This window comes from Bactrocera tryoni, chromosome 4 (genome assembly GCF_016617805.1).
Source record: "Bactrocera tryoni isolate S06 chromosome 4, CSIRO_BtryS06_freeze2, whole genome shotgun sequence".
Classification (NCBI taxonomy): Eukaryota; Metazoa; Arthropoda; class Insecta; order Diptera; family Tephritidae; genus Bactrocera; species Bactrocera tryoni.
This window is the reverse complement of record NC_052502.1, coordinates 4,587,983-4,614,112: the sequence shown is the minus strand read 5'-3', so window position 1 is coordinate 4,614,112 and position 26,130 is coordinate 4,587,983. Positions and strand designations below refer to the sequence as shown.

At 37.4% G+C, this 26,130-nt stretch overlaps 1 protein-coding gene across 3 annotated transcripts in view; it reads left to right on the top strand.

Moving 5' to 3' along the window:
• LOC120775466 (adenylate cyclase type 9) overlaps positions 1-26,130 on the top strand; it is a 139,771-nt gene that overhangs the window by 107,869 nt on the left and 5,772 nt on the right. For 2 of the 3 annotated variants that reach the window (XM_040105657.1, XM_040105656.1), the window contains one exon: positions 17,568-17,845. In XM_040105657.1, coding sequence (XP_039961591.1) covers positions 17,598-17,845 — 248 coding nt within the window. In that variant the 5' untranslated portion in view covers positions 17,568-17,597. Of the gene's footprint in view, positions 1-2,794; positions 3,504-17,567; positions 17,846-26,130 lie in introns of those variants that run through there. The other variant, XM_040105658.1, reaches the window with a different exon arrangement.

Sequence of the window (26,130 nt, the reverse complement as noted above, 5' to 3'; positions counted from 1 at the left end):
TAAGCACTTACTTGCGCATTTTGTTGGCCTGCAAATCGTTACCGTTAGGTGACACTCTCATGGGTACGCCATGTTGGCGGGTTGGAGGGGGAGGGGTGCGCAAATATTCATTATCCAGCGAATGCTTGGCTACAGCGACCATAATTTGAAGGTTGCGCTTTTCTCGATTTCTCGGAAGGCGACCCTCCAGCTTTTACTCGGAACTGTTGATTTCCCTGCACTTGTAAGCTTGCAAGACACCGTTACTACTCAAACAAGCTCTCTTCTGCGCTCGTTCCCCAACATTTCTGCTTATCTGGGCTTTTGTTCTTGTAACGCTCTCCCGCGCTCGCGTCTTATCTATTCTCTTGTGTTGCTTTTTCTTATAATTGTTTTTCATAATTTCGATTGTTGTTGTTGTTATTTTAGCTATTTTTTTGAGCGTTTCGCCGCATCATCGTCAGCTGTTGCTCACTTGTTGCCGGTTTGCATTGCGATTGTTGTTGTTGCAGTTGTTATTGTTGTTGTTATTATTTTTGTTGTTGTTGCCGTCATTTTCTTGCTCATTTAATCATTTAATTGGCGCTACAGTGATATTAGTCCAGCGCTGAGCACGAAGCAATAACTAGACAAATTCAAGCAAGCAAATACTTAAAAAAACACAACAACAACAATAATAAATAAAAATTACAAAATTGTTTTTCTACACATTCATTATGTGTGCTGAGCAAATGTGGAGGTTATCAATCTGTTGTTTCATAATACTTAGGGTTGACCATAAAAAATTATAAAAAGTTTAGACTGAAAAACTTTCCGTAATATAATATAATATTCCATACAAATATCTAAGGTTACGCTAACTAAAGGGTGACGCAAAATTAACACTTAATATGTTCGGAAGTTGTTTTAACTTCGTCCACTGTGAAGAGATTTTTAAATGGCGCCACCTGGTCTTTCCAACGGAGTGGAGGCCTTTCTCTTCCTCTGCTTCCCCCGGCGGGTAATGCGTCGAAAACTTTCAAAGCTGGAATGTCTTCATCCATTCAAATGACATGGCCTAGCCAGCGTAGCCGTGTCTTTTAATTCGCTGAACTATGTCAATGTCGTCGTTTATCTTATACAGCTCATCGTTCCATTGAATGCTATATTCGCTGTGGCTAATGCGCAAAGGACTACAAATCTTTCTCAGAACCTGTCTCTCTAAAACTGGTAATGTCGACACATCAGATGTTGTCATCGTCCATGTCTCTGCACCATAAATGATTTTACTTCTCAATGCCTACTTTATTCGAAGTAGCACCTGTTGACAAGAGTTATTCTGTACTACCTACGACTTCAAAGTTATAACTGTCAATAGTGACGTGGCAGCCTAGTCGCGAATGCAACGACTGTTTGGTTGATGAAAAAAAGATATTTCGTCTTGCCCTCGTTCACTGCCAGACCCAGAACTTGAGGCCCATGATATCAATATCATCGGAATACGCCAGCAGTTGTAAACTCTTATAAAAGAGTATACCTTCTCGATCCGCACATACCAATAATTGTTATACCATAAAAAGTACTCGGTGATCTAGAGGATTCATGAGACGTAAATGCGCCAATAGGGATTAAAAAGCAATGTGGTTTTAGAACAAAGCAGCGAAGTTCTTACGCAAAATACGAAATCGAAATCAAGGTCTAAGGATTCCATTGATTTGAAAACAGATGCCGAAGTTCTAGCAAATAAGTTCAACGACGTATGGCTTTCGAAAAGATCAACATCGGGATTCGCAGACTAACAAAAGATTGAACAAATTACCTGATTATTCTACATGAAATCGATTCAATTTATAAATTTGTGTGGGTATCGCATTTTACTGAGAGTTTGTGATGTTTCCGTTTTCATTAGGGGACAGCGCACAACCCTGGCATGGGATGGTTCGCTTTTTATCTTAAACTCGCCTTCAAACGGATGGTTTTGGGCTACCCAGAGGGTAATTGGTCTAAGACCGGAAGTCGAGAGCTGCTTGAACCATGTTTAAAAAAATCGTTTCTTGTCACTTCCAAGTGAATGCCACTCAGAGAACTTCCCTCACTTGCGTGAACTTCTATACTTGACTCCATCCTCCATCATTATATCCATGTATCCATACAGATACATCATTATAGTGGAATAACTGCTGTCTTCATATCTAGCCAATTTTATCTTGCATCTTTTAGATCAGTCACACCCATTCACTATTGTGAATGGCTCAAATAACAAATTACTGTCAAATATGAAGATAAAAATTTGTATTGTGATTTCAAGAATTTAAAATTAAAAAACAACATTAATATGTTATATAAACAAAACTGGGGCGTTATTGAAAGGATTTTCGCTGAGGAAAGAAAAAGTCTCCACCAAAGAAAGAATCACATCCAGCGCAGGGTTGCATTTCAAGTGCTGCCCATTTGTTTGGGCACTTGGTATAGTTTGCTCGAATCGCTAGCTTCCGATGCTTGGCTCTTCGAAGACAGCATTATTTGATGCTCCAAAAGACTCTACTCACTACTATTAGACATTTTGAAAATCCAAAACCATATACGAGTAAATATATGTAAGAAAGCTCCACTTCCAAATATCGCCTTGCCATACAAATCCCTTGCAACAGAATTTTAATATTCACTTTTTTGAACGCGTCTCATGTTTTCTGCAAAAAGGGTGTATCTAACATAGATAGGAGTAAATGCATTCGAACACCTTGCGTCGCCGCTTTGCTGTTGTTGCCAGTTATCACAAATATTTTCTTGACTATTATTAGCGTTTACTCGCCTTATTAGGCGCACTCTGGAGACGGAAACACTCGCACAACCGCACAACGCTCTCGGCCAGCGCCAAAGCCGGAGCGCCAGCGAATGTCATGAGCAAATTGGCAAAGTACAAATTCAAATCAGTTTTGTCGCGTTAACTCGGCCGTTTGGTTGGCTGAGCAGTTGGACGGACGCCGGGCACTCGCCGCTTACTTACTACTTCCCCAACAACTTAATACACCGCAACAAAGCAGTGTGTGACAGCACACACATAAACAAATTAACGTCATTCCGCTGGTTCCGTTCGCACTTGAGCAGTTAGTACGCGCCGATCTGTAATCGCTCATAGTCAAAATAAATAAATTAACATTACAATAACAACAAATCGATAAGTGAAAAGTGAAAAGTGGCAAACGAAAGATCGTTTGATGCGCGGAATTGAAGAAGAGTTGATAAACTGGTGATAAGCGCGAAATCGCGAAAGTGGTGTGCGAGGAAGCGAGAGATGTGCAAAAAGTTTATTTAAATATTTGTATACTTAATTGATTTGCCTATCAGAAAAGTGAAAAAGAAGCTTGGCTGCCAAGGTGTGAAGTGGCAGTGCGAGGCCCACGCGTGGCATTGACCGCTAAATCTTGAGAGAAGCTGCCGGGCAGCTTCCGAACGCGTATGCGTAACTAGACTAGTGTTTGTGTGGATAAAATTTGAAAAATGCCGCCAGTCAATTTGTTGCAGACACGCGCCATTATGTGCTGGTAGGTTGCCCCTCTTCGCGTCTTCTTATTATTCATCAAATATTCATATGGGGAAAGCACCACATACTCACATACACATATTTACAATATTAAGTGTTCACTCATGGCTCATTTGGCGCTGCCCTGTGCATGCCACGCGCACATGCATTGTCTGCCTGGTGCGCTTGCCGCACACGCGCTGTCACCAAGTGTGTGCCGCAGCGCTTGCCATGCAACGCTTATTAATATGCCACGCGACGAAATGGCAGACAGCAGTTTGCGGGCAAGCGCCACAGGAGAGCAGCGCGGTTTCGCCGTGATGCGGCGTGTTGCGGCCTGCCACTGACGATAATCTACTTTTCCATGTACCCATATGTGTGTTTCTGTTTTTGTTGTAATGCGTAATTCTAAATTATTGCCGCACCAGAAAGCACATCATCGAGTAAACAACGCGCGGCATCTGTTTTTGTTTGATTTCCGATAATTGCCGACACATTTAGCCCGCTCCCGATCATTGCTCGTCGGCAAGAGGCATCTATTGGTTGCAGTGTAGTGTTTTCGGGTTCGAAATAAATTTTCGAATTATTGTTTATGTTCAAATAACAAATTTATTACCGCAGTTATGTAGTAAACAATGTGCGTACTTAAGTTAATGTCTTTGTATATAGAAAATGTAGTATCCAGGATTGATATTCTTTAGAACAATTGGTGGTGTGCGATAAATTGGTGTTGTCGGTTTGGAAGAGATTCTGAAAATTCTAAAAAACAGTTACATACAACAAAAGTACTGCTAAACATAACGCCTGTAGATCTATTGGTGAAAATAGCAGCACTGAATGGCAGATAATATTGGATAACGTCGTTCTAATATCTTGTCCATTTAGCTATATGTGAAATCGAAATTATATCAACAGTTGAATTGAGTACATGAAAATATATGGATACAGCAATCAATGTGTTTGTGACGGTGATAAAAAGCACATAGATCAATATAATGCGTTGATCAGCGCCCCAAATAATGAATGCTTTTTGCACGTATTTTTTGGTTCCAATTGGTCTGGTGGAAGGGACACCATGTCCACCTTGGTCGGATTCGAGGCCGATCTAAAATCGCTGCCGCAGAACGACTCCCCACTGAACTGAATTCTACCTAACTATTGGTTTAAACCACAGCCGCCACGAATCTTCCCGAAGAACCAAACCCAATGAGAAGATTGGATCACACTCCAAGGGCTAACTGCTCCCCGTGGTACCAGATTTCAGTCTCCGGTCAGACCCTGTAGTATTTGCTTCTATCAGTTGAGCACCCAACAAACTCAATGACTGGCGACATTTGTCGCTTGAGCTTCAAATGTTTTTAATTAGAAGGAATCTCATTTGAAGTCTATAATAACATTTCAAACTGAGTATATAGTTTTCAATAAATCGATTGGGACATTCGCTATGTGGCTTGTGCCGCCGTTCTGTTGGAATCACATATTGTCCAAGTCCAATCCAACCCAATTGAGCGGTAGCGATTCCCATTCACAGTAACATGCTGGTCTTGATAATATCGAAAAAAAAGTAGGACCCAATGACGCCGCCGGCCCATAAACCGCACCAAACCGTAGTTTTTGAAATGACAAACCTTACTGAAGAGAAATGTCAACAGAGTGGAGAAAAACATGCCGTCGTTTGCCGTCCATTTCGCTCTACTTTTGTAGAGTCCCTATTCCCGTTACCTTAGGAAATGCTTTCTTTAGTTCGCCAAACCATATCTTAAAATTGGACCATTTTAAGGCCCATGGCAGATTTTCTATGTATGTATATTTATTCCATTTCATTTCAATGCACATCTTGCTTTTAGACATTATGGTAAATAGGTTCCTCTTAGGTTAACCGAAATCGAACTAACCTAACCTAACTTTGAAAAGATTTCTTGAAATTGAATTTTTAGGCATTAGTCGCTAAATGTCGACAAAAAGCCTACACTAGGCACATACATACATATAACCATAACAATAAGTATGTAAGCTTTAGACCCCACTTGCTTCGAGAGAGCATCAATTTCCATGCATACCACATACATATTTTTCTGGAGCAGCGGCGTTGCTTTTGAAGTACATACAATTATATATATTATATATTTGTGTCAAGTTGTTTTTCCATGCAACGCATACTCATGCAACATGTAAGGCCTATTATCAAAACAAACAATGAGTGCAGAGCAACAAAAGTCTGCATATAAAGTAATAAACAATATTTGGAACAATGGAAATAGCAAAGAAAACAGCTGATACCAGCCAACAACAAGCGCGGCACCGGAATAGAAGTTCTTTGCCGTCGCGCACACATTCGTACACTCAAATATGTATATATATTATATACATATATATATATAAATATATATTTGTGTGCAAATCTTTTCTAAATGCAAGCGTTCTACGGATTTACAAACGCACAAAGTGAATATGTACATACAAATATACACACATCAAAAATAAATAGAATCCGTAAGTATGTATGTGCGCGGCAAAGGTGTGAGTTCATCATAAAGCATTTAATATAAACATTAAAAAGTAACGCTTTAATAAATTGGCAAAATAATTAGTTCCCCTCATATTTAGTCCATTTAATTGCGGATTATATAGACGTGCGCTGTGTGCACTTTCTTATGTAAGTCAGCGCAATCTATGTGTGTACATATGTATAATTTATTATTTCGCTAAACTCACCTTTGTTTTGATTTAAGTGATTATCGCGAAAGCACGCCCATTTTCGCTCAATCATAAAGCCCTTACATGCCTATCTACATACATACATACATAAGAGTGTGTTTATATGTTTGTATGGCTGCCTGTGCATTTCTCCTTGTTGACCTTGAGTTTTCGGGTGCGATTAAATTCACAAATATATACAAACATAAGTGAGCGTTTATGGAAAATTTTAATGAAAGATTGTGATTTCGCGAATTTCGCCAGCAATTTTATTTGTTTATTTATATTAAACATATGCATATGTATGTATATATGTCGCTATAATATTGTACTAAGCTATTACACAAAACTGAGAGATAAGGTTGTAGCGTTGTCTTGCCTTGCGAGTGTACATATATCAAGAGACTTTGCTATGCTTAGCTTCCATATTGCAGAAATGAGGAAGAAGCTTGAATTTGAACCAACTCTTCACTATAGTATTTGTTAAGTGAGCAACAATTAAATTATTAGGAAAGATACTGGCTTGATCTGTATAACTAGTTCGACCCAAGTATTAGCTAAAGAGAATATGTGGCGGCTTATAGATGGTATCAAAGCCGAGTCGAGCGTTAATGCGACCAGGCTAGAGCAGCTCATAGTGGAGGATTCCTTTCCAATCTCACCGAACACACAGCATAACCTTTCGAGGCGTCAATCCTGGCTTTGCGACCATTTGTTTAGCTTCACCACGCTTGGACCATAAACTTTTTTGCACATTATTGTCCTGTTTGATCCACCATTAGTCTTATGTTACCATTCATATGTTAATTCGATCCATAAAATTTTTCACAGAAAATTCAAGTGGTACCCAAACATTGAGCTTCTTTTTGTAGCCAGCATTTTTTAAATGTTTCAAAACCGTTTGTTGATGAATGCTAAGTTACTTAGCGATGTCACGGCTGCTTATGTGACGGTCTTGGTCAGTCTTTTCCACAATTTCGTCGACTTTTTCAACGATGGGTCGACCAGAGCGATATGCATCTTTCTCATCGAAATTTCTAGAACGGAAGCGAGCGAACCATAGCTGTGCTACACTAACTGATACAGCTTCGTCTCCGTTAATTTCACAAATTTCATTGGTGGCTTGCGTGGCCTTCTTCCCTTTTTTATACAAAAATTTCAAAATATAGCGAATTTCTCCATTATTTTCAGTCATTTTAGAACAGCTGTAATTCTTTTTCAACTTGCCCCGATTTAAATATTTTTTTGATTAAATTATGCTTAAAATCTCACCTTTCTAAGACTACAAGGTATGACACAATGTGATTGGTAGAACAGGAGATATACGACTGCAACGACATCTATTGACAAAATACGAAAATACTTTTTCGACTACCCAATTTTTCGACATATTTCTATTAATTTTGTTGTTCTTGTTGTAAAACGACTCAGTTTCATAATTTGATTCATCCTTTTGTTGTTTTTTTCGTGGCAATCATTCCCATTAGACTTTGGCTGCCATTACAAGCAATTACAAACAGTGCCTTACATTTTCAAGGCATTCCATTACCTTTCAGAATGCTCGCAGTAGCTAACTGTAAAACAGCGTAGTTCGTTGCATTAATCGTCAAATATTCTTTCACTGCTCAGCTGATAATACATTTCGTTTTGGGTTTAATCTATACTTGTATATTTACCCAACTATATAAATACATATACATATATGTATGTATGTAGATACACAGTTAGCTTTTAGTCGCACTGCACCAAGCGGAGAGAGGGCGAAATCACATCAATTTCTTTCTGACAGTAAACGAAAAGAATTACTTACTTAGACATGTCATGTGAAAAGGCTTTTCTAGACAAACACGCACACACACACACACACCACATATTCAAACGCATACCAGTCGATGTACATATTTGGCGATATCTCTCCGCAAGCGAAATAGCCAAAGCATGATAGCATAATATTTATATTTAGATTAAGTAAGAATGTCATAAAAGACAGTTAAGCGCTGAAAATTTAGATAAGCGAAAATATTTCTTTAGATATTCGCAACCAAGATAAACGAAATGCTTCCAAATGTTGCCAGCAACATGTTGCGCAATATTGATGTTTATGAGTGCTTGAAACGGCAATTAGCCGCGTGATGCCGAGCTGGTAAATGAAAATGAAGCTAGCGAAGTCACTAAATAGTTAGTGGCAGCAAATTTCACCAACAACAACAAATGCAAACACATAAGTGCGAGTGTGCGTGCATGTGTTGCTGCAGTCATTCTGTTGCTTTTGCTTGGCTTCAAGTTTTGATTAATAAGTGGAAGTGTGATTAATGCGCGGTAACTGTATCACTGCCATCAATTTGCAACGCAGAATGCATAGAAAGCGCAGTGGACAATGTGGCGGAGAGGCAGCTGGATGCTGGGTTAGTTTGAGGCAACATGCAATGTGAGAGCTTCAAGGTGCTTTGATTGGCATGTTGGTGAAGCTTGGAGTGTTCGGCAAATTGAGACGGAAGGGTCGCAAATTTAACACGCCTTTCGAGCATATGCAGAGAAAATAAGAATCGTTCACGTAGTGGATGACATCAAAGATTTATGGCAAGGGTGGCTTAGGTGATCATGTTTTCCTTTAAAGCAGGATAAGATCATCCTGTTATGCGGCGGATAATGGAAATATCTTTACAAAAATATATTTTACTCGACTTTTATTTGTTTGTTTTTTAAGTCAGATTATTTTTCGCAAATTGATGAGCAGTAGTCGATCCAATTATAGTTCCTTCATTAATTTAATTCTCTATATTATATAAAGAGCTTAAAATCTTACGAATACAAAGACAAAAATATGAGAGAGTGATTCTGTCAACAAATTGAAAAAAAATAAATAAAAAATCCAAAATTAGAAAAACAACTACAAAATCAAAAAAATTTTGAAAAAGTTTAGAAAAAGTTTTCCTAAAAAGTTAAAAAAAAACTTGAAATATCTACCACCCTAGTGTGCGTATGCACTCACATTCATCGAAGCTTTGCTAATTACTCGTTGTAAAATCATACACGCTCCGGCTCCGCTGGTCGCTGCATACTAAAAGGCAATTTATTGACCACAAAATTGGTCTGCCTTCATTTCCTTAAGGAGCGCTGAAAAATGGTGCACCTGTTGCCTGAATCCCACCATTCAAATCCACCCATTGAAAGACTTGCAACCACCCCTCACACTCAACAGCAGGCACCGGGTTGCCGCATGCCACCGCCAACGCACACACGTGCAGTTCTAGTGGCAATTCCAGCTGTTGCATGCTAACAAGCGCGAATGCAAAACCGCTAATTGGTGTCATTTGAAGCGAGTGCAACGCTGGCAGCGCTGAGCCACACACACACAAACAGGATGGCAAAAAAGTGATGCTCGAAGCGGGCGGGAAAGTATCAGATAACACAAAAGAAACGTACGTGCAGCAGATTGTGGCAGTGCAACAAGTTGCAAATTGACTTGATTAGATATCTCCATTTGTCTTGTGTTCCCTTCATTATGCCACTCTTTGCTTTTGACTTTGATTTCGCTTTTGATTTTGTTTGTGTTGCTGGGATTTGATTTGCGAGCGCCACGATTTTTCATTCCGCTCCCCTGTGTGGCGTCTGTGTGTGGGTGTGTGTGTGTGGCAAGGTTGCTGTTGTTGTTGTTTGTTTTGAGCTGTCAGTGGGTGCTCGTAATTAGTTTTGCTTGACATTCGAGTGGACAATTGAGGGAATAAAGTGTGCAAATTAGTGGAAGCTTCTTGTTTGACTTTGTAAACAATTTACATTTTCCATTAAACACAGCGATTCGAGAAAGATAAGAAAATTTCATGCGCACGCTGGAGGTTACTAACATGTGCCAAGCGTTTGCTTGGATTTCCTAATTTAATTTTAACATTTTTCGGTTAATTCTTTAAATATGGCTTAGGTAATTAAAGATTCTCACTCTCAAATAATAAAAAATTAAATTGTAGTTAATTTTGATAAATGTTCTTTCTTTGTTTTAAAGGAATTCTGATACCCTATCTATCTTATCTAGAATGGTCTCCTTTGTTTATTATAATCCCTTCAGTTTTAGCCGAAATCAGCATTATATAGTCATATTTTTTTTAAGAAAGAAAAATATTTAGTGATTAGGTAACACAAATATTTAGGTAGGAATATAATATTTTCATGTTGCTAACACGAAATCTTTGGTTTTCTGTCATACCCTCTCAAAATAGAAATTTGAAATTATTCTAAGTATAACGGTAATCATATTGTGTAAAAAACTATTAGCGCAAAAGTGGTGTGAGCCCAAACTACTGCATTAGAAGATAATAAATAATAAAAATTTGGTTGTTTTTTTTATTGAATTTATTTTGCAAGCATTATGGTAATACATAAAAAATGGGGGTTACATCACTTCTGCAAATATATTACGATAAACGAAGACGAAAACGGAATTGTAATTAAATTCCCCGAGTAACTGATATTTCAAAAATTAATTTATTTTTCTAAGCTGGTAGGACTGTCTTTAGTTACTGTGCCAAATATGAGAGCGATCTGGCAACCAAATTGTGTACAGCAGCTGCTTAAGACGGGACACCTCAGTAGTGAGTTGCAATTTTTACAATGAACAAAAATATCGAAAGAATTTGTTCCAAATTGTATTTCAAACCAAATTTGTAGGCGAAATCATTGCGAATGTTGGAAAATGCTTACGTTGATTCAATTTTATAAAAAACATCGATACAAAGCCTTCAAAGACGGTCGAAAGATCGTTGAAGACATGCCTCGTTCTGGACGATCTTCGACCTCTTAGAGTGATGAAAATAATAAAAAAGTGAAGAAAATGATGCTTGAAAATCGTCAGGCAAATATGAGAGAGATGGCAAGAGAGCTCGACATCTGCGAGTCCGTTCGAATTATTTGAGTGGATATTTTGGGTCCCAATAAAGCTGAATTTTATCGAATAGAATACCGTAAACAGGACTTTTGGATCTTTGTAGAGACAGTATCTTCTAATAAAGATTTTTTTTAGGTTTCATCCGCGGATAAGGTCGTTGTCACCGCAGCAGTGGAGGACCTTTTTCAGCATCTGCTTCTATTTCTACTTGTGCTTCAAAGCGCTGTCCATTAAACAAGCTAGGGAAAGATTGCATAATCAAATCTTCTCAGATTACAACAAGAATGCTTTTCCAAAAGTAAATATTTATAGGCTTAATTTTCGTCAGTATTTTCGTGATATTAAATTCTTCTCCTGCAACAATGATTCTCATATAAAATACTAGACACACCGTGTGCACCCCTCATCACACGCGCAACCTTACTTCACTACTTGCAATATCACAAATGCCTCAGTTGGGTCATTATCTCTGTTGTTGCAATCTATATTCACACTTACGATTTGCAATTTGCAAGACAAATCAACGGTAAACCACGACGGCTGCCACATAATCAAAGCATGGTTTGCAGTGCGCATATTGTTGTTGTTGTAACCAAAGTATCATTAACATTAAAAGTGAAAGCTGCGTGGGCTGCGTGGGTCCGTGGGCTCAACTTCCAAGTATGTCTTGTTGTATGCGTGGCAGGGTCCGTTGCCGCTGTTGGGAGCACAAGGCGCGAATGGCCGCAATTACCGGTAGTTATAGCACCATACATAAATACAGTTATATATATTTACGGCTGTTTTCGACTTCATTAAAGCCGAGAACACCCTAGCGGCTTTGTGTTGCACGTACTCGTATATGCGGCGCCGCTGACATTGAGGCACTTACAATGGCGTCCAAACAGGTTTCGTGGAGAGTCGCTGTTTGTTTTAGGTTCATTGCGGCTTTGCATTGACCCAGTTTGTTGTTCGTGGCAGGCGGTGGGAGTGGCAAAGACAGCTTGCTATATTTAGCTGCGACACATTTCTCTTTCATTGAGTAGTCCAAAGAGATAACCTCAAAGCATAGATTATTTACCGCAATTTGGCTTGACAGTAAATTTAATAATGGAATTACATAATGCGTGACGCTGTTGTGGCAAGTTATAACATTTTGTACTTCTATGAACTTTATAATGAGGAAGCGTACCTGTTTTAAAAAAACAAAGTATGGACAGCTGATAAGCAGTTATGAAAGCTCTGATCTTTAATGTCTGTACTCTCGATTTTTTGGAAATATTATCTGTTAACGTAGCTCTAAGTCTTTAGATAACCTCTTCAAAATGATTGTTCAACTTGGTCTATTAAAAGACTTTAAGGAGACATCTTCATAAATAAAGTAGAGGAAGCTTCCCTGAGCAAGACAGAATATACCATATATATAACGGTTATTTGAAATTTTTTATGCCCTGAACATGGTATATTAAGTTTGTCACGATGTTTGTAACACCCAGAAAGAAGCGTCGGAGACCCTATAAAGTATATATGTATATAAATGATCAGTATGTTGAGCTGAATCGATTTAACCATGTCCGTCTGTCTGTCTTTTAAGATATCCTTTTGAAATTTTGCAAACATCATTTTCTCTTCCAGAAGCTACTCATTTGTCGGAACAGCCGATATCGGACCACTATAACATTTAGCTGCCATATAAACTGAACGATCGGAATAAGGTTCTTGTATGGAAAACTTTCATATTTGACAATGTATCTTCACCAAATTTGGTATCGATTATTTTCTAAGGCAACAATGTAATCTTCGAAAAAATTGTTCAAATCGGACTACTATAGCATATAGCTTCCATACAAACTGAACACATAGTTACTAAAAGAAATGCACCCGTTAAGGGTATATTAGCTTCGGTGCAGCCGAAGTTAACGTTTTTTCATGTTATGAATTAAAAATAAGTTTCACACTTTAAACTCGATTGTCAAGTTGTAGCCAACTAAAACACACAAGCAACTGGCAACCCTTCTCGAAATTTTCTAAGGCACAAACCTTTTTCAATCTCTAGCGATTAAATTTGTTGCATTTAATCAATTGTAAATTTATTTGTAATTAAAAATGGTTAAAATGTGGCAACCTTTCTCAAAATTTTTTAAATTCAATTCGTTGCATCTAATCAATTATGAATATATTTTTAATTAAAAATTGTTAACAAGTGGCAACCCTTCTCAAAATTTTACAAAACATACACCTTTCTCAGGCTCTAGATATTTATATTATATTTGTTAGATTTCTATTTTTTGTCAATATTTCAAATTAAATATTGTAAATAAGTGGCAACACTTCTCAATATCTTGTAAAGCATACATTTTTCTGAAACTGTGACAATGAACATAACATTAATTTAATTTTTTTTTCAATTTGTATTGAGTTAAAATAATTAAACAGGTGGCAACGCTTTCTAAAATTTATAAAACTCAATTTTTTTTAACTCATGCAAATTTACGTGCATTTTGTACTTTCCCTTTATTTCATACTTTTTTTTTTCAACATTAAATTTCAAACCGGTGGCAACTCTTATAAGAAATAACGTTTAACTGAAAGTACTACAAAACCTGTCAACAATCGTGTCGTGGCAACTCGTTCATCTCTTGAATTTTATTAAACTAAATTGTTGCAATCTGCCAACCCTACGCGAAAAGTGATTTCAAATGTAACGGGTTTTATGTTCGCAGTGCTAATTCAAAGAACAATCACTTTGATTACAAAATTTACTTAGTAATAAGGTAAAACTTACTAGAAAGAAAAAATATGGAAATTATACCGTTATGTGCCACATTTGCGGCAAGCCCCAGCTAAAAGCACTACGGACTTCATCTACTAACGGCTCATTTATATTATCATGCTATATTTTTGGAATATCTTAAATTTTTTATTATTTCTTGCAACGCTGCAGCACTTTCGCTTTTGCCTCCGAGACCACACTTGAGTGGCTGTCATTACTGTAAGTGACCTTTGCCGCTATTGATGAGTGCAAGACACTGCCACAACGCCACCAGCCGGGTTTGTTAGAAGCTCTTTAGCACGTGGCGTACTTGAGCGTTTCCTTCCGTGCTTCCTTCCTTGCTTCCCTCTGTCGCATGAAAGTGTCTACAAAAAAACGAGCGAAGCATGTCTCGGTCCACTTTAGAAAAATTCACTTTCATTCGTGGCAGTTTAGCAAAGTCTCTATTTTATATTTTTATGAATTTCTCTCTACCTTGCTCCCTCCGCCACGAAGGAAGAATGGTGCTGTTTGTGGCAGCAGCTTAATGGCTAAAAGCACATTGTACGAGTGTAAACACTCACACTAATGAGTGGTTGCAGCAGCGCATACATATTGCAATGAAGGTGAATGTAGGCGATTTTTTAGTTTCCCATTTCTTTTATACTTTCGCCATTCTGCGGCTTCTTTCCACCGTCTTCGCCACTTTCACTTAACTCCGTTGTCGTCGTCGCTTTTAGTTCCGCCGCTTTAAGCCTTTAAAGACTTCCGAACCTCTATTGTTTGCAGGTTTTCCTGTTTAGCACCCCCTCGACGGCCGCTCTGCCATCTTGCAGCACCCTTTTTGCATTTTTAATGGCGGTAATTAATTTTCATTTACAACGCTGACTTGAATATTGTCCATTATTCCATCGTGGCATGTACTTCGCACACTCACACACACACATACATATATTTATTAATGTGTTTCTATGCGTTGCTATTGTTGTTGGCGTTGTGTTCGCATTCCTCTGCGTTTTGTGGCTGCAGCCTGAGTAAATTGTTGGATTAGCGCAGAAGAATTTAATTAAAATTGCAATAGCACAATCGCATATAAATATTCATTATTGTGTCGTGTGTGTCTGTATATGTGTGCACTATTTATGTCGTGTGCGTTTTAAGGACTTTTTCTTTTTCGAATTCATGACGACTTTGTTGCTCCGTAATACACTTCCGAGCATGTTTCTGTGTCAAATATCGATATACTTTGCTATCATTAATCGTGAATCATAACGAAATATCGATACTCGATAAGGATATGAAAGTAAATCGATAAAAAGTATATCCAGAGCTGCGTCGGCATAAATGTAGTATGCCTAAGTTCCTAAACATCAAGTGAAAATTGAAGGTTATAACACATACACAGAATCTCGAAGCGTGACGATGTATAGGCTGATATTCACCTGCTCTATCAGGATATTCTACAATTGTATATCCAGTAGTTGTTATAACTAAAGTAATTTTTTTTTGGTTTCCTTTTTAAATATATGGTTTATCAACAATGCCACATTGTTCTTAAAAATTATTTGATCGATAACATATGTTATTTATTGATAAATAATCGATGTTTATCGGTATTTGATCGATTTACAATTATAGCTTACTCAATACTGGTGTCTGGTATTTGAGTCGAGAAAAATAATCAAAAAAATAATTTTCGCTATTTGAAGAATAATTAGTATACCAATTAAAAAACCGATAAAAAGTTCATAAAAAAGTATTTATCGATAACATTCATATATTATTGTTTATCGATATGTGGTCCATTTAAAATCAAAGCTTGAGTCGGGAATAATAACCAAAATTATCGAAAAAATATTTTCTTTATTTTCAAGAATAATCAGTTCAGCAATTAAGCAAAATTTATCGATAAATACACGAGTTTTATTTATTTGCATTTACAGCTTGTAGACACTAGTATTTGAGTTTTAACTTAAATAAATAGTCGGGAAAAGCAATCGAAATAAATTTATCGAAAAAATTATTTTCCTTATATTTGATGAACTAAAACAGCTTATTGTCGAAACTTAATCATTTTCGTTCTCAAATAATAAGAAAATAGAATATTGATAATTTTCTTTGTGTTAATGAAATCTTGAAATCTTATCTAAAATGCTTTCCATGCTAGTTATATTCTACACTTGCATATCGAATTGTCTCTTCAAATTAAGTAATTTTTTTGTTTTTCTAATGTTTTTATCAACAATTATCGTAAGTTTTCGATAATATGTAATTTAATTTATCGATAATTACTAAATTTTTATCGATAATTTTTTATCGGTTTGCAATTACTGTTGAGTTTTAACTTAAGCGAATATGGTAGTCGGAAAAAATAATCGAAAAAAAATTATCGATACTATTTTCTTCAAATTTGAAAAAAAATAAATTTACCAAATAAATAAAAACCCGAAACGAAAAGTTTATGTATCTGTTATGTCAGAGTATTCACTTTTTTTAGCTATCTATGGATAAAGTTTTGTTTACTTGAGAGCACGATAAAACATATCGATAAAAACCTATGATTTATACAAAATTACAAACTAAATGAAAGTGACAGCAAAATTGTTAAAATATAAGCAAATTTCTTTAAAAAAATTGGGAGAATTTGGTATACAAAATTATTTAGACATATATCACCAAAAATCGATAAACGTACTATACATACAAATAATTTATCAATTTTTGTACTCTTTCGATTTGGATTCTTTATTACTTCTCAATTCATGCCATCATCCACCTTACCTCTCTCTGAGCTAACACTATGAAAATTTTCTAAGAAAACAGCATTAAAGGAACTTCTGCAAATTCTTTACTGTAGACATCGGTTTCTGTAGAAACAATGGAAGCACAAAGATGAAAAGCAAAAGCTATGAAAACTCTCAAATCTTCTACGAATTGCGCTGGCACAATAAATTCCTTGCTTGTTGCTTTCGCTTAACAGTTTAAGCATATTTTCCTTCTTTCCTAGATCGCTTTAAGGCAAAGGCAACGAATTAGTAGGAAAATCTTTCAGTTTTCTTATGGACAAATACACAGATGTTGGAAAATTGTTCCAAAAATACTGTAATTTCAGCGCATTGTTGCATTTGACTACCGTTACACAAGTGTCTGCTTTGCAGCACTTCAAACTAATTGCTTGTGTTACATTCAATAACTGTTTCCGGAAGTCTTCGCTATCGCTGCTTGTAGCCAAGACCTGTCCGCACTTATGCGGCTCCATGCAGACCCACACAATTAACCGGCAGGCAAACCATGTCCAAGGTGGACGCCAATGGGTGCCAACAATACAAACAAACGTACTTAGAAGTATGATGTACACATACATGCACAGCTCATTTGGTAAGCCTTTGCCTACCTGCCGGTGCTCGTGGATTTTCTTACCCAGCTCCTGGCCCGCTCGCCTAATTACTGTGGCATTCAGCTGCGGCATGCGGCATGCGGCATGCGGCAATTCTGCAGAATCGCATTTCCACTTCGCTGCACAATTAAGTTTAATTAAAGTTTGGGAGCATTGTTAGCGATTGCCATTACACAATGTTCCGTCGGCGGTGCAGCAGCGCCGCAATGACAATTCGAATGTCTACTGCTTTCCTCTATTTTCCTCTGGTGCTTTCACTTTTATGCATTTCAACTAAAGTGTGCTTGTAAATTCCTGAATTATACTCCAATTGATTATGTATTTACTAAGCCCGCAACGCCAACGTACTAACTATTCGCTCTCTGTCTCTCTCTCTTTGCAGTCACGTCGTCCTTCGGTCAGTTTCACCGCCATGCCTCCCGGCGTTCTAGTCAACGACAGTCGCAGCAATTCCACCGACGATATACAAATCGCGTTAGCGCCACACATACAAACCTATCTAAGTCAAACGGGGCGACGGCATTCCTGCTGCAGCGTCATGTTGCCGGTGGCATTCGAACGCGCCTCGTCCAAATCGTGGATGGATCCCAAATTCGATTCACCCGTGCTGGAGGGCCAGTTTCAGACCAGCGTATTCCCACACATACGCATGCGTTACAGGTGAGTCACTGAGTCATTAAGTGTGTGTGCGTGAGCGCATGTGTGAGTGTTTGAATGTATGAGTGAGCGCAGAGCACTCACGTTAGTGGCATTAGTGTCGCACAGTCAAAGCGTGTGTGAGCGTTGAATTCAAAGCGATTACGCTTCAATAAATTAAATTTCGTTTGTCAATGTGATTATTTGGAGAAAATCGCTTTGTGAGTGACTTCATTTGTGCGAATTTAGTTGGATTTCTGACTCAATTGCAATCCAGTTTCGATACTTTTTATTGGGCTCAAAGGATAATCATCTTTTTGGATTGAGTTTAGATGCTCAATGAAAAACTGAAATAGAGGAATACGAGTTTGCTAGAGAATTTTTTCCACAATCGTTAAGGATTTAGGAAAATACAATACTTGTAAATACATATGAGATCTGGAAAAGAGCTAAAAATACTGATACATATTTTAGTGATACGAAATACGAGATATTATACAAAATGAGAAGAAGCTTGAGCTGAGACGAGCTATCCGCGTTCATCTCTTTGGAGGCAAACTAGTCGCATAGTTTTAGAGATGTCTTAATCAAATAAGAAATGTAAAGCATTTTTCCTAATTAATTATTACTTTATTGGCGGGATCGAAGAAATGTACTATATCTCTTCCGATACTGTAAAACAGTCTCGACCAAACTACGTGCACAAAATTATACAAATGTTAGTTAAGAAGAACTAGAAGCGAAGCAAGTAGCGAAACAAAAGGTAAACAAAGCAGCTACACCGAAAAAAGATTTCATAATTAAAAAATATGTTTATTTTAGTTTATTCAATTATCTTATTAATGTCAATTTCATATTCATAATTTTTGATTCTCATTAAATCGCATCGCGAGTGTCTGATTTGCTTTAGCGAACGAGTAAGGTGTTGCTTGTTCAAAATTCAGACAGCAACTGATTTGTTTTCGCTTGTTCTGCTGCGAAGCTTCGGGCATGTTGGTGTGAAAAAACGAAGACTGAAAATAGTAGGAGCTGGTCGAGGCTGCTGTAAAACCTACCTAAAATGCAAAATATCGTAACATCACTTTTCATAAATTTAAAGGCGAAGGAAAACGATATAGTAGAAACCACTCATATTGAAACAAAATCTGAGTTTTGGTTATAAAATGGTTATTTATTGGTTATGCATTGGTCATGTATATATTATAAATTGGTTATATTGTGAGCGGAAGCTAAAAATTTTAGGTTACATACGTATAGTATATATAATGTGATGTCGTAGAAAATCGCAAGCATTAAAAAACTAATTTTCGATTTTTTTGAAGATACATTGCTTTGCATTTTAGGTGATCATATGGGCAATACAAATACAACTATACAAATGCAAATACAAAATCTGTTCCAAATTAAAATATTCCATGCTTACTTACTCTATTACTATTCCCCAGAAACATTCAACCTTATATGTAGATATTTGGCAATAACTAGCGTACGCATGAAATAACAACTTTGTTTTACATATATGTAGTGGATTTACTAGGTCGCCGGCTAATGCTGGATTTACAGACTTAATAACGTTAATTTGTGCTTTGGAGACAAAAGAAAGCAACAGCAAGGTTGCTTCATTCTTTAATTGAAAGTAAAAGTGTAAATTTAGAAATTACGCTCATTAAGTCAGCTAATTAAACACTTTACAGTGTAAATAGTTCCTAGAAAGTTAGGTGTTTGCCTCACATTGCTGCCTCAAAACTATTTTATGAACACCAAACAAGAGAAGTTCCAGTGAAAGTGAAATTGGTTTCGAACTATTTGTGTATTTTAACGATGACATATTTTTTGCGCTGAAAGTAACTGTGAAACCGAAGCACTGACGCAACCTGTTGCATAAAAAAGTTCATTAGAGGCGCCACACAATCCCTGCAACAGCGATTTATTGCAGTTGTGTTGAAATGAAGAGCAACAACACAAACTGTGTAATCAAAAGTGTCCTGAAACTGCGTTTAGTTCACACAACTTTAATTGCACCATTTATCACGTTGACTGCACAAGTGCGTCAGGGCGTATACGTGATTTTAATGCTTCAACAAAGAAGCATGTGGGGACATATCAGCACTATGTAGATGAATGTGTACATAAATGTGGTACGTCTATATAGACATCAACTTTTGCTGAACTCAAAGGACGAACCTGTTTTGTCAGGTGACGATTGATTCTCTAAAGAAAAATCACACTTTATTTTGAAAATAATCGAATCCTGTTAAAAAATTATTAACGGGATTTTTTAGTAAAAATTTCCAATATTAGACTACGGTCTGTAATTTTTGAAGTAAAAATAATAATAAAAGTAAGTCAAAAGGAAATTTAAACCATGAAATTACAATAATTTAAGGGCGCTCTGAGGTCGAGATGTAGAAGGAAAAGGCATAATTGAGTTTTTAATGTGTAAAAAACGGTTTATCTCGATTTCCCGAAAGCTACTAATCCTATGCAATAAAGTTACAGGCCAAAGTTATAAGAAAAACAACAGTATTTTTTACACAAATTCAAATAATCGAGTTTTTGATTTTTTAATTTTAAATTTTACGAAAACAAAAATTTTATTCACGATTTGGAATAAAATAACCTTTTTAGTTCGAAACTCACCGAAATTTTTATCATAATACTTTTTTTCTACCTAAATTTGCTTTAATATCGGAAAACTACCCTAATGTCAATGCAAACGGCAAAATATAATATGTTTAAAAATTGGTGGATATTTTCTTAATTTAAAATCAACTTTCTGTTTATAATAAAAATGTATACATTACTTTGGTATATTGGGAGGTCGAAAAAGTCTTTTCGTATTTCACTACTTCAACTTATTTTTATTATATTTATATAACGAACTTTAATGAACCAAATATATACCAATTTGGTGGACCACTTTTTGCCATTTTTTGCTAGAGACATTATTCCATCAGTGTAAAACTTTTCTGGTTTTTCGGCGAAAAACTGCGAAAGGTAATTTTCACAGGCTTCTCTTGAAGCCAACTTTACTCCATTAAGGGAGCTCTGCATTGACCGAAACAAATGGTAGTCCGATGGTGCAAAATCAGGGCTTTCATGTGGTGGATGCATCAAAACTTCCCAGCTAAGCCCTTCCAGTTTTTGCTCGGTCATCAAAGATGTGTGTGGTCTAGCGTTGTCCTGATGGTAGACGAACCCTTTTCTTGTGATCAGTTCTGGCTACTTTTTTCGATTGCTTGCTTCAATCTCATCAGTTGTTGACAGTAAAATGTAGAATCAAACGTTCGACTGGATCTGGAGCAGCTCATGGTGGATGATTCCTTTCGAATGCCATCAAACACTGATAGATAACAATATTATAGCTTAAAATTTTGAGAGTTCGAAAATGCTTCACTCAGTTTATATTTGTTAACTTCTCAATTCAATGGAAATATAAATATTTTAAGATTTAAATATTTAATAAAACAATTACAATTTTTTGAAGCTTTATGAAGTTTCAAGTGCAGCCAATTTTGTTTTCCGTTGCAAATTAGTGTAATATTCAAACATTTTTGTCTATACCTTCGGCTAGAATAACTTTTCTTACAATAAAAATTTATAAATTTATTTGTTTGCGTATGTTTTTCTTACTTATCAACGGATAGGGAAAGTAAAATTACATTAAAATCTTTCTCGCGCCAACCACGGCTGCAGTAGCTCACCCGAAAATATCCAGAAGTTAAAACATGTATGCTTGAATAAACAAACCCACGACAGTAACAATAATCACGCCACACAGCAAGGAGTTACAAAACTCATATGGCATTATTCCACACTGAAAATACTTTCATATTTATTCAGCAATAATGAAGATGAATGACCTTGCTGGTAATCATCATCGCCAATGAGCTACCAATGCGCAATAGAATAATGAAGCACGCCAAGCGAACGAGTGCGTTATCCCTTGCATATGGGTTCAGTAAGCCAGCGAACTACAATGGCTCCAACGAATGTTGTTGTTCACATAAATTGTTAGTTGCTAATGCTAACAAACTGTAACTAGAGCAGGTAAACTGAATTATGGGTGTGGGAATACGACCTTTAAGCGCACCACTGCGTATACGCAACATTGTATAACTAATGTAAGGGCACACAAGTATTTATCTGTGTTTTAAGCTGTTGTGAATTATATTACATGCTCAGTGCACTTCATACAATCCTAACATAACAGCGCTGGGTGTTTAAGCACTTTTAAAGTGACGCGTCAGAATTCAACACCCTTTAAGTGTCTTTCGAGCCTTACTGCCCTGGCCCTACAAATAATATCAGTACCTGCTGTTAATATCAGTTTACAAAGCAGTTTATTACTAAATAAAACTTCGCCATGTCAGCTTGGCCAAATTGACAGTTTGCTGTTCTCTTTTATACTGCCTTTTCAGCATCCATCACCAGCCCCTAAAAGCGCGCTTTAATTAATGTTAACCTAGTTAAAGTAGCAACTTAAACGTCAATTAACTGTCGTCCTTGACAAACTGCGTGTGTATGTGTGTGTGTGATGCTTAATGAAAAGTGGCGCTTTACAAAATTTTTCCATTTCGTTTTGTTGTCTATTCACAAAGTAACGTTTAATATTTATTGCCCACCTGAGCAAGCAGCAAGCAACTATTTGTATATTGTTATGAATGTGTGTGTATGTGTTTACGCGGTCGTCTTTCTTAATGCGGCCTGTGAAATATTGCGTGACGCGGCTTCATTAGTTCAAGCTAAAGTTCGTAATTATTGGGGACAAGTCAATTTTCCTCAGCCGAAAAATCAAAGAAATAATTGGCTAGTGTTTCTGAAAGTGTGAAAATTCGGCTATTGATGAGCAGTTACATAATATATTAAAAAGTAATGAAATAGAGCGCAACTATGAACAATGAAGTATGTAAGTATATGTACATATTAGAGTGGGTCGATTTTTTTCTATAAAATACCGCAAGCGGGTAATGATCTAAGGATCATTCAGTGCAACTTTGCCTAGGAGACTATGGTTGTAAAACCGGTTTCGAGCCAACGATTTTTAAGGCGAAATTTAAAGATCTGAATAATCGGTTGTATGAGAGATATGTCATATACTTGTTTGACTTGCCGTTTCCGACAAAAGATCAATAGAATAGCGTATTAAATTTCATTCGGATAACTCAAAAACTGACGAAAAATTTTTGAGAACCCAAAAAAATTTACCTTAAAATGAGGCGCTCGAAACCGGTTTTAGACCTCTCTCAAGAAAATTTGTACAAAAAGGACCCGTAGAACATTTCTCGCATACCCGATTTTGCCATTTTTGGGCTGGCTGTAAATCGACCAGCTCTAAAATACATTTATTGGTAGTCGAAAAAGTATTTTCGTATTTTGTTCGTAAATGTCGTAGTTTACACTGATGGAATGATGTGGAATAATGTCTCTAGGGGAAAAATGGCAAAAAGTGGTAGACCAAAGTGGTCAAATTTGGTTAGAAATACGAAGCGACTTTTTCAACCACCCAATATAATTTTTCGATAAACTGAAATTTGACTGCTTGCCGGTATAATGTCAGTTCTGTTTTGACATTTGTGTAGTAAACACATGCGAAATACACGTAAATAAACAATGGTACGATACACTGCCCCAGAACGTGGGTTATTGGTGATTTGAGCAAATTTTACGCTTCTGGGGCACTGAAAATCCGCGTGTAACCCACGAAGAGCCATTACACCCGCTCAAAGTCACTGTATGGTGTGCTGTTTTCGCTGCAGGATTCATCGGACCTTTTTTCTTCGAAGACGTCGCTCGCACATCGGTTACTGTGAGTGGTAAGCGCTACAGAGCAATGATCAACGAGTTCTTTTGGCCGCAACTTGATGAATTGGGATTGGAAAACATGTGGTTCTAACCGGAAGGTGCAACGGCACACACTGCACGTGCCACAACCGATATGCTGAAGGATGCATTTGCATGGGCACCTAATCTCCCTTTTTGGCGATTTGCACTGACCAGCAAGGTCGCCTGATTTGACCGCTCCAGACTTCTTTTTATGGGACTTTATGAAGTCGCGGATTTATGTCAATAAGCCTCAGGCTCTTGTAGCTATACAATATCCGTCAAGAATGTAAGGACCTATCGCCAGAAGTTCTGGCCAAAGTGACGGAAAATGCTATAAAAAGGGCTCAAATGACAATCAACTGTGGTGGCGGCCATTTACATGATATCACATTCTCGACCTGATGTAAAAAAGACCAAATAAAAATAATCCACAAGAAGAATCAAAGTTTTTCATTAAAAAAAAACTTACAGCCCAAAAACATCGGAAGGTTATTTTCGCGCCATGTATCTACATCTTAAAGATCACTAATCACTTAATACAATTTGTATATGACATCTTGGACCACAACTTGTAATGCAAATTAAGACGAGGAGTTGATTTTCTTATTCCCAAGCGTAATCTAATCATCTATTTCACCAGCAAGCACTAATAAATCGTGCGCATACTTAAACGTACACCTAATGAAGGTGCGTAAAAATTTAGTTAACTGTACATATGCCAGTAATCCAGTGCGCACAGCAGGCACCAGTGTCTTGCCTTTACGTGCATTTATTTGTTTGTAAATACATTGCTCGGCGTGTGGTCCAAACACAGCTGTCATGACGTTGACACATTGTACAACAATTCGACAAACAATGGGCCATGCAAAGAGACCTGCCCCACACTCCACCCTAATGCACGTAAAAGAAAATTATGCTCGATAAATCTGGACAGCCAATAAAATTAGACGCTCAGCACGACAACTAAATCCGCATTTCAACTTCTTTGGTGGGCAATTTGGCGGGTCGTTCGGCACACACACGCTCTCGCAATCGAATTGCTTTCATTTGACGCTTCCGGTGCCGCTAATGCCGACTGATTTGTTTAGTTTTTGGACAAGAGCGCGCTGTTCCTCATTATTGCTGGCGGATATGTGTATTGTTTGGTGTTGGTGGTTCAACATGTCCGTTCAACATCCATCGCCCACTCCCCCTCTAATCAAATTAGGCTTTACGTTCGTGTGTATATAATTACTTGGCTCTGTGGACGTAGACAATCAGGTCCGATACTGCGAATGTAACGTTATTTTTATCAGCAGCAGCGATAATCGTTGGTAAAGGCAATTAGTAAAATGGAAGTGGAAATGGCAATGAGTGTCCAGGAAATGGTGTGTCAAGGCTAATTGAGGCAGGCATTGAAAGCCAGGACATTTCAAAGTTGTAGCTGAGTTAATCATGCTTAAGACTTGGCGCTTTACATAAGTGGTTTTTTTAACAAATTGTTATTCCTTTTTCCATGAAATGAAAATACTCGATAATTAGAAATTTGTGGGTAGGCCAAAGCTGCTAAAAAACTTTACCGCATGCAAAATTTCTTTCAATGCTACGTAGCTGAGAGTGTTCTCAAAAACGGTGGAGAGTCGATTCGGCGCCGTTCGCAGTAACTTGGACTAACTTATGGAATGGCTTAATGCCTTTTACGTCGAGATCTTAAATTGGAAGCATACAAAATACAGCTTGTGCAAGAACTGAAGCCGCTCGAGCTTCCCAAGCGACATCACTCGCTATATGGGGCCTTGAAAGTTCCAGAAGATCCGACGTTTTCAAGTAAAATTTTGTTCAGCGATGAGGCCCATATCTGCCTCAATGAGGATGTAAGCAAGGAATATTTCCGCACTTGGGACGAAGAGCTACCCGAAGAGATTCAAGAGCTGCCACTTCATCCAGAAAGCCAACGGTTTGGTGTGGTTTGTGAGCCCGTTGAATCATGGGTCCATATTTCTTCAAAAATGATGCTGATGAGAACGCAACCATCAATATCGAACGTTCTACCGCCATGATGCCTGAATTTGATGATTTCAGCTCGTAACTTCGGCGACATTAGGTTTCAAAAAGACGGTGCTACTTACCAAACATCGCATCAACAAATGGATTTATTGAGAGAACACTTCAGAGAGCCGATAATTTCACGTTTTGGGCCGGTCGATTGGCCACGAAGATCGGGTGATATCGCACCATTAGACTTTTTCCTGTGGGGAGTCGGACTGTCCCGCTTCGATTCAGGCCTTAGAGTAAATTATCACGCGTGTCATTGGCCAGTTACCAGTCGAAATGCTCGAACGAGTTATCGGAAATTGAACTCAACGGATGGACCATCTGTGTTTTTTCCTTGAAAAAAAGAGAATGAAATGGATCACCCTTTATAACCAGCTTATTACCCTTACATCACCCCTAGATTGACAGGTATGAGAGGAAGTGACTCGTGAGTGTGGGAACTTTTCATA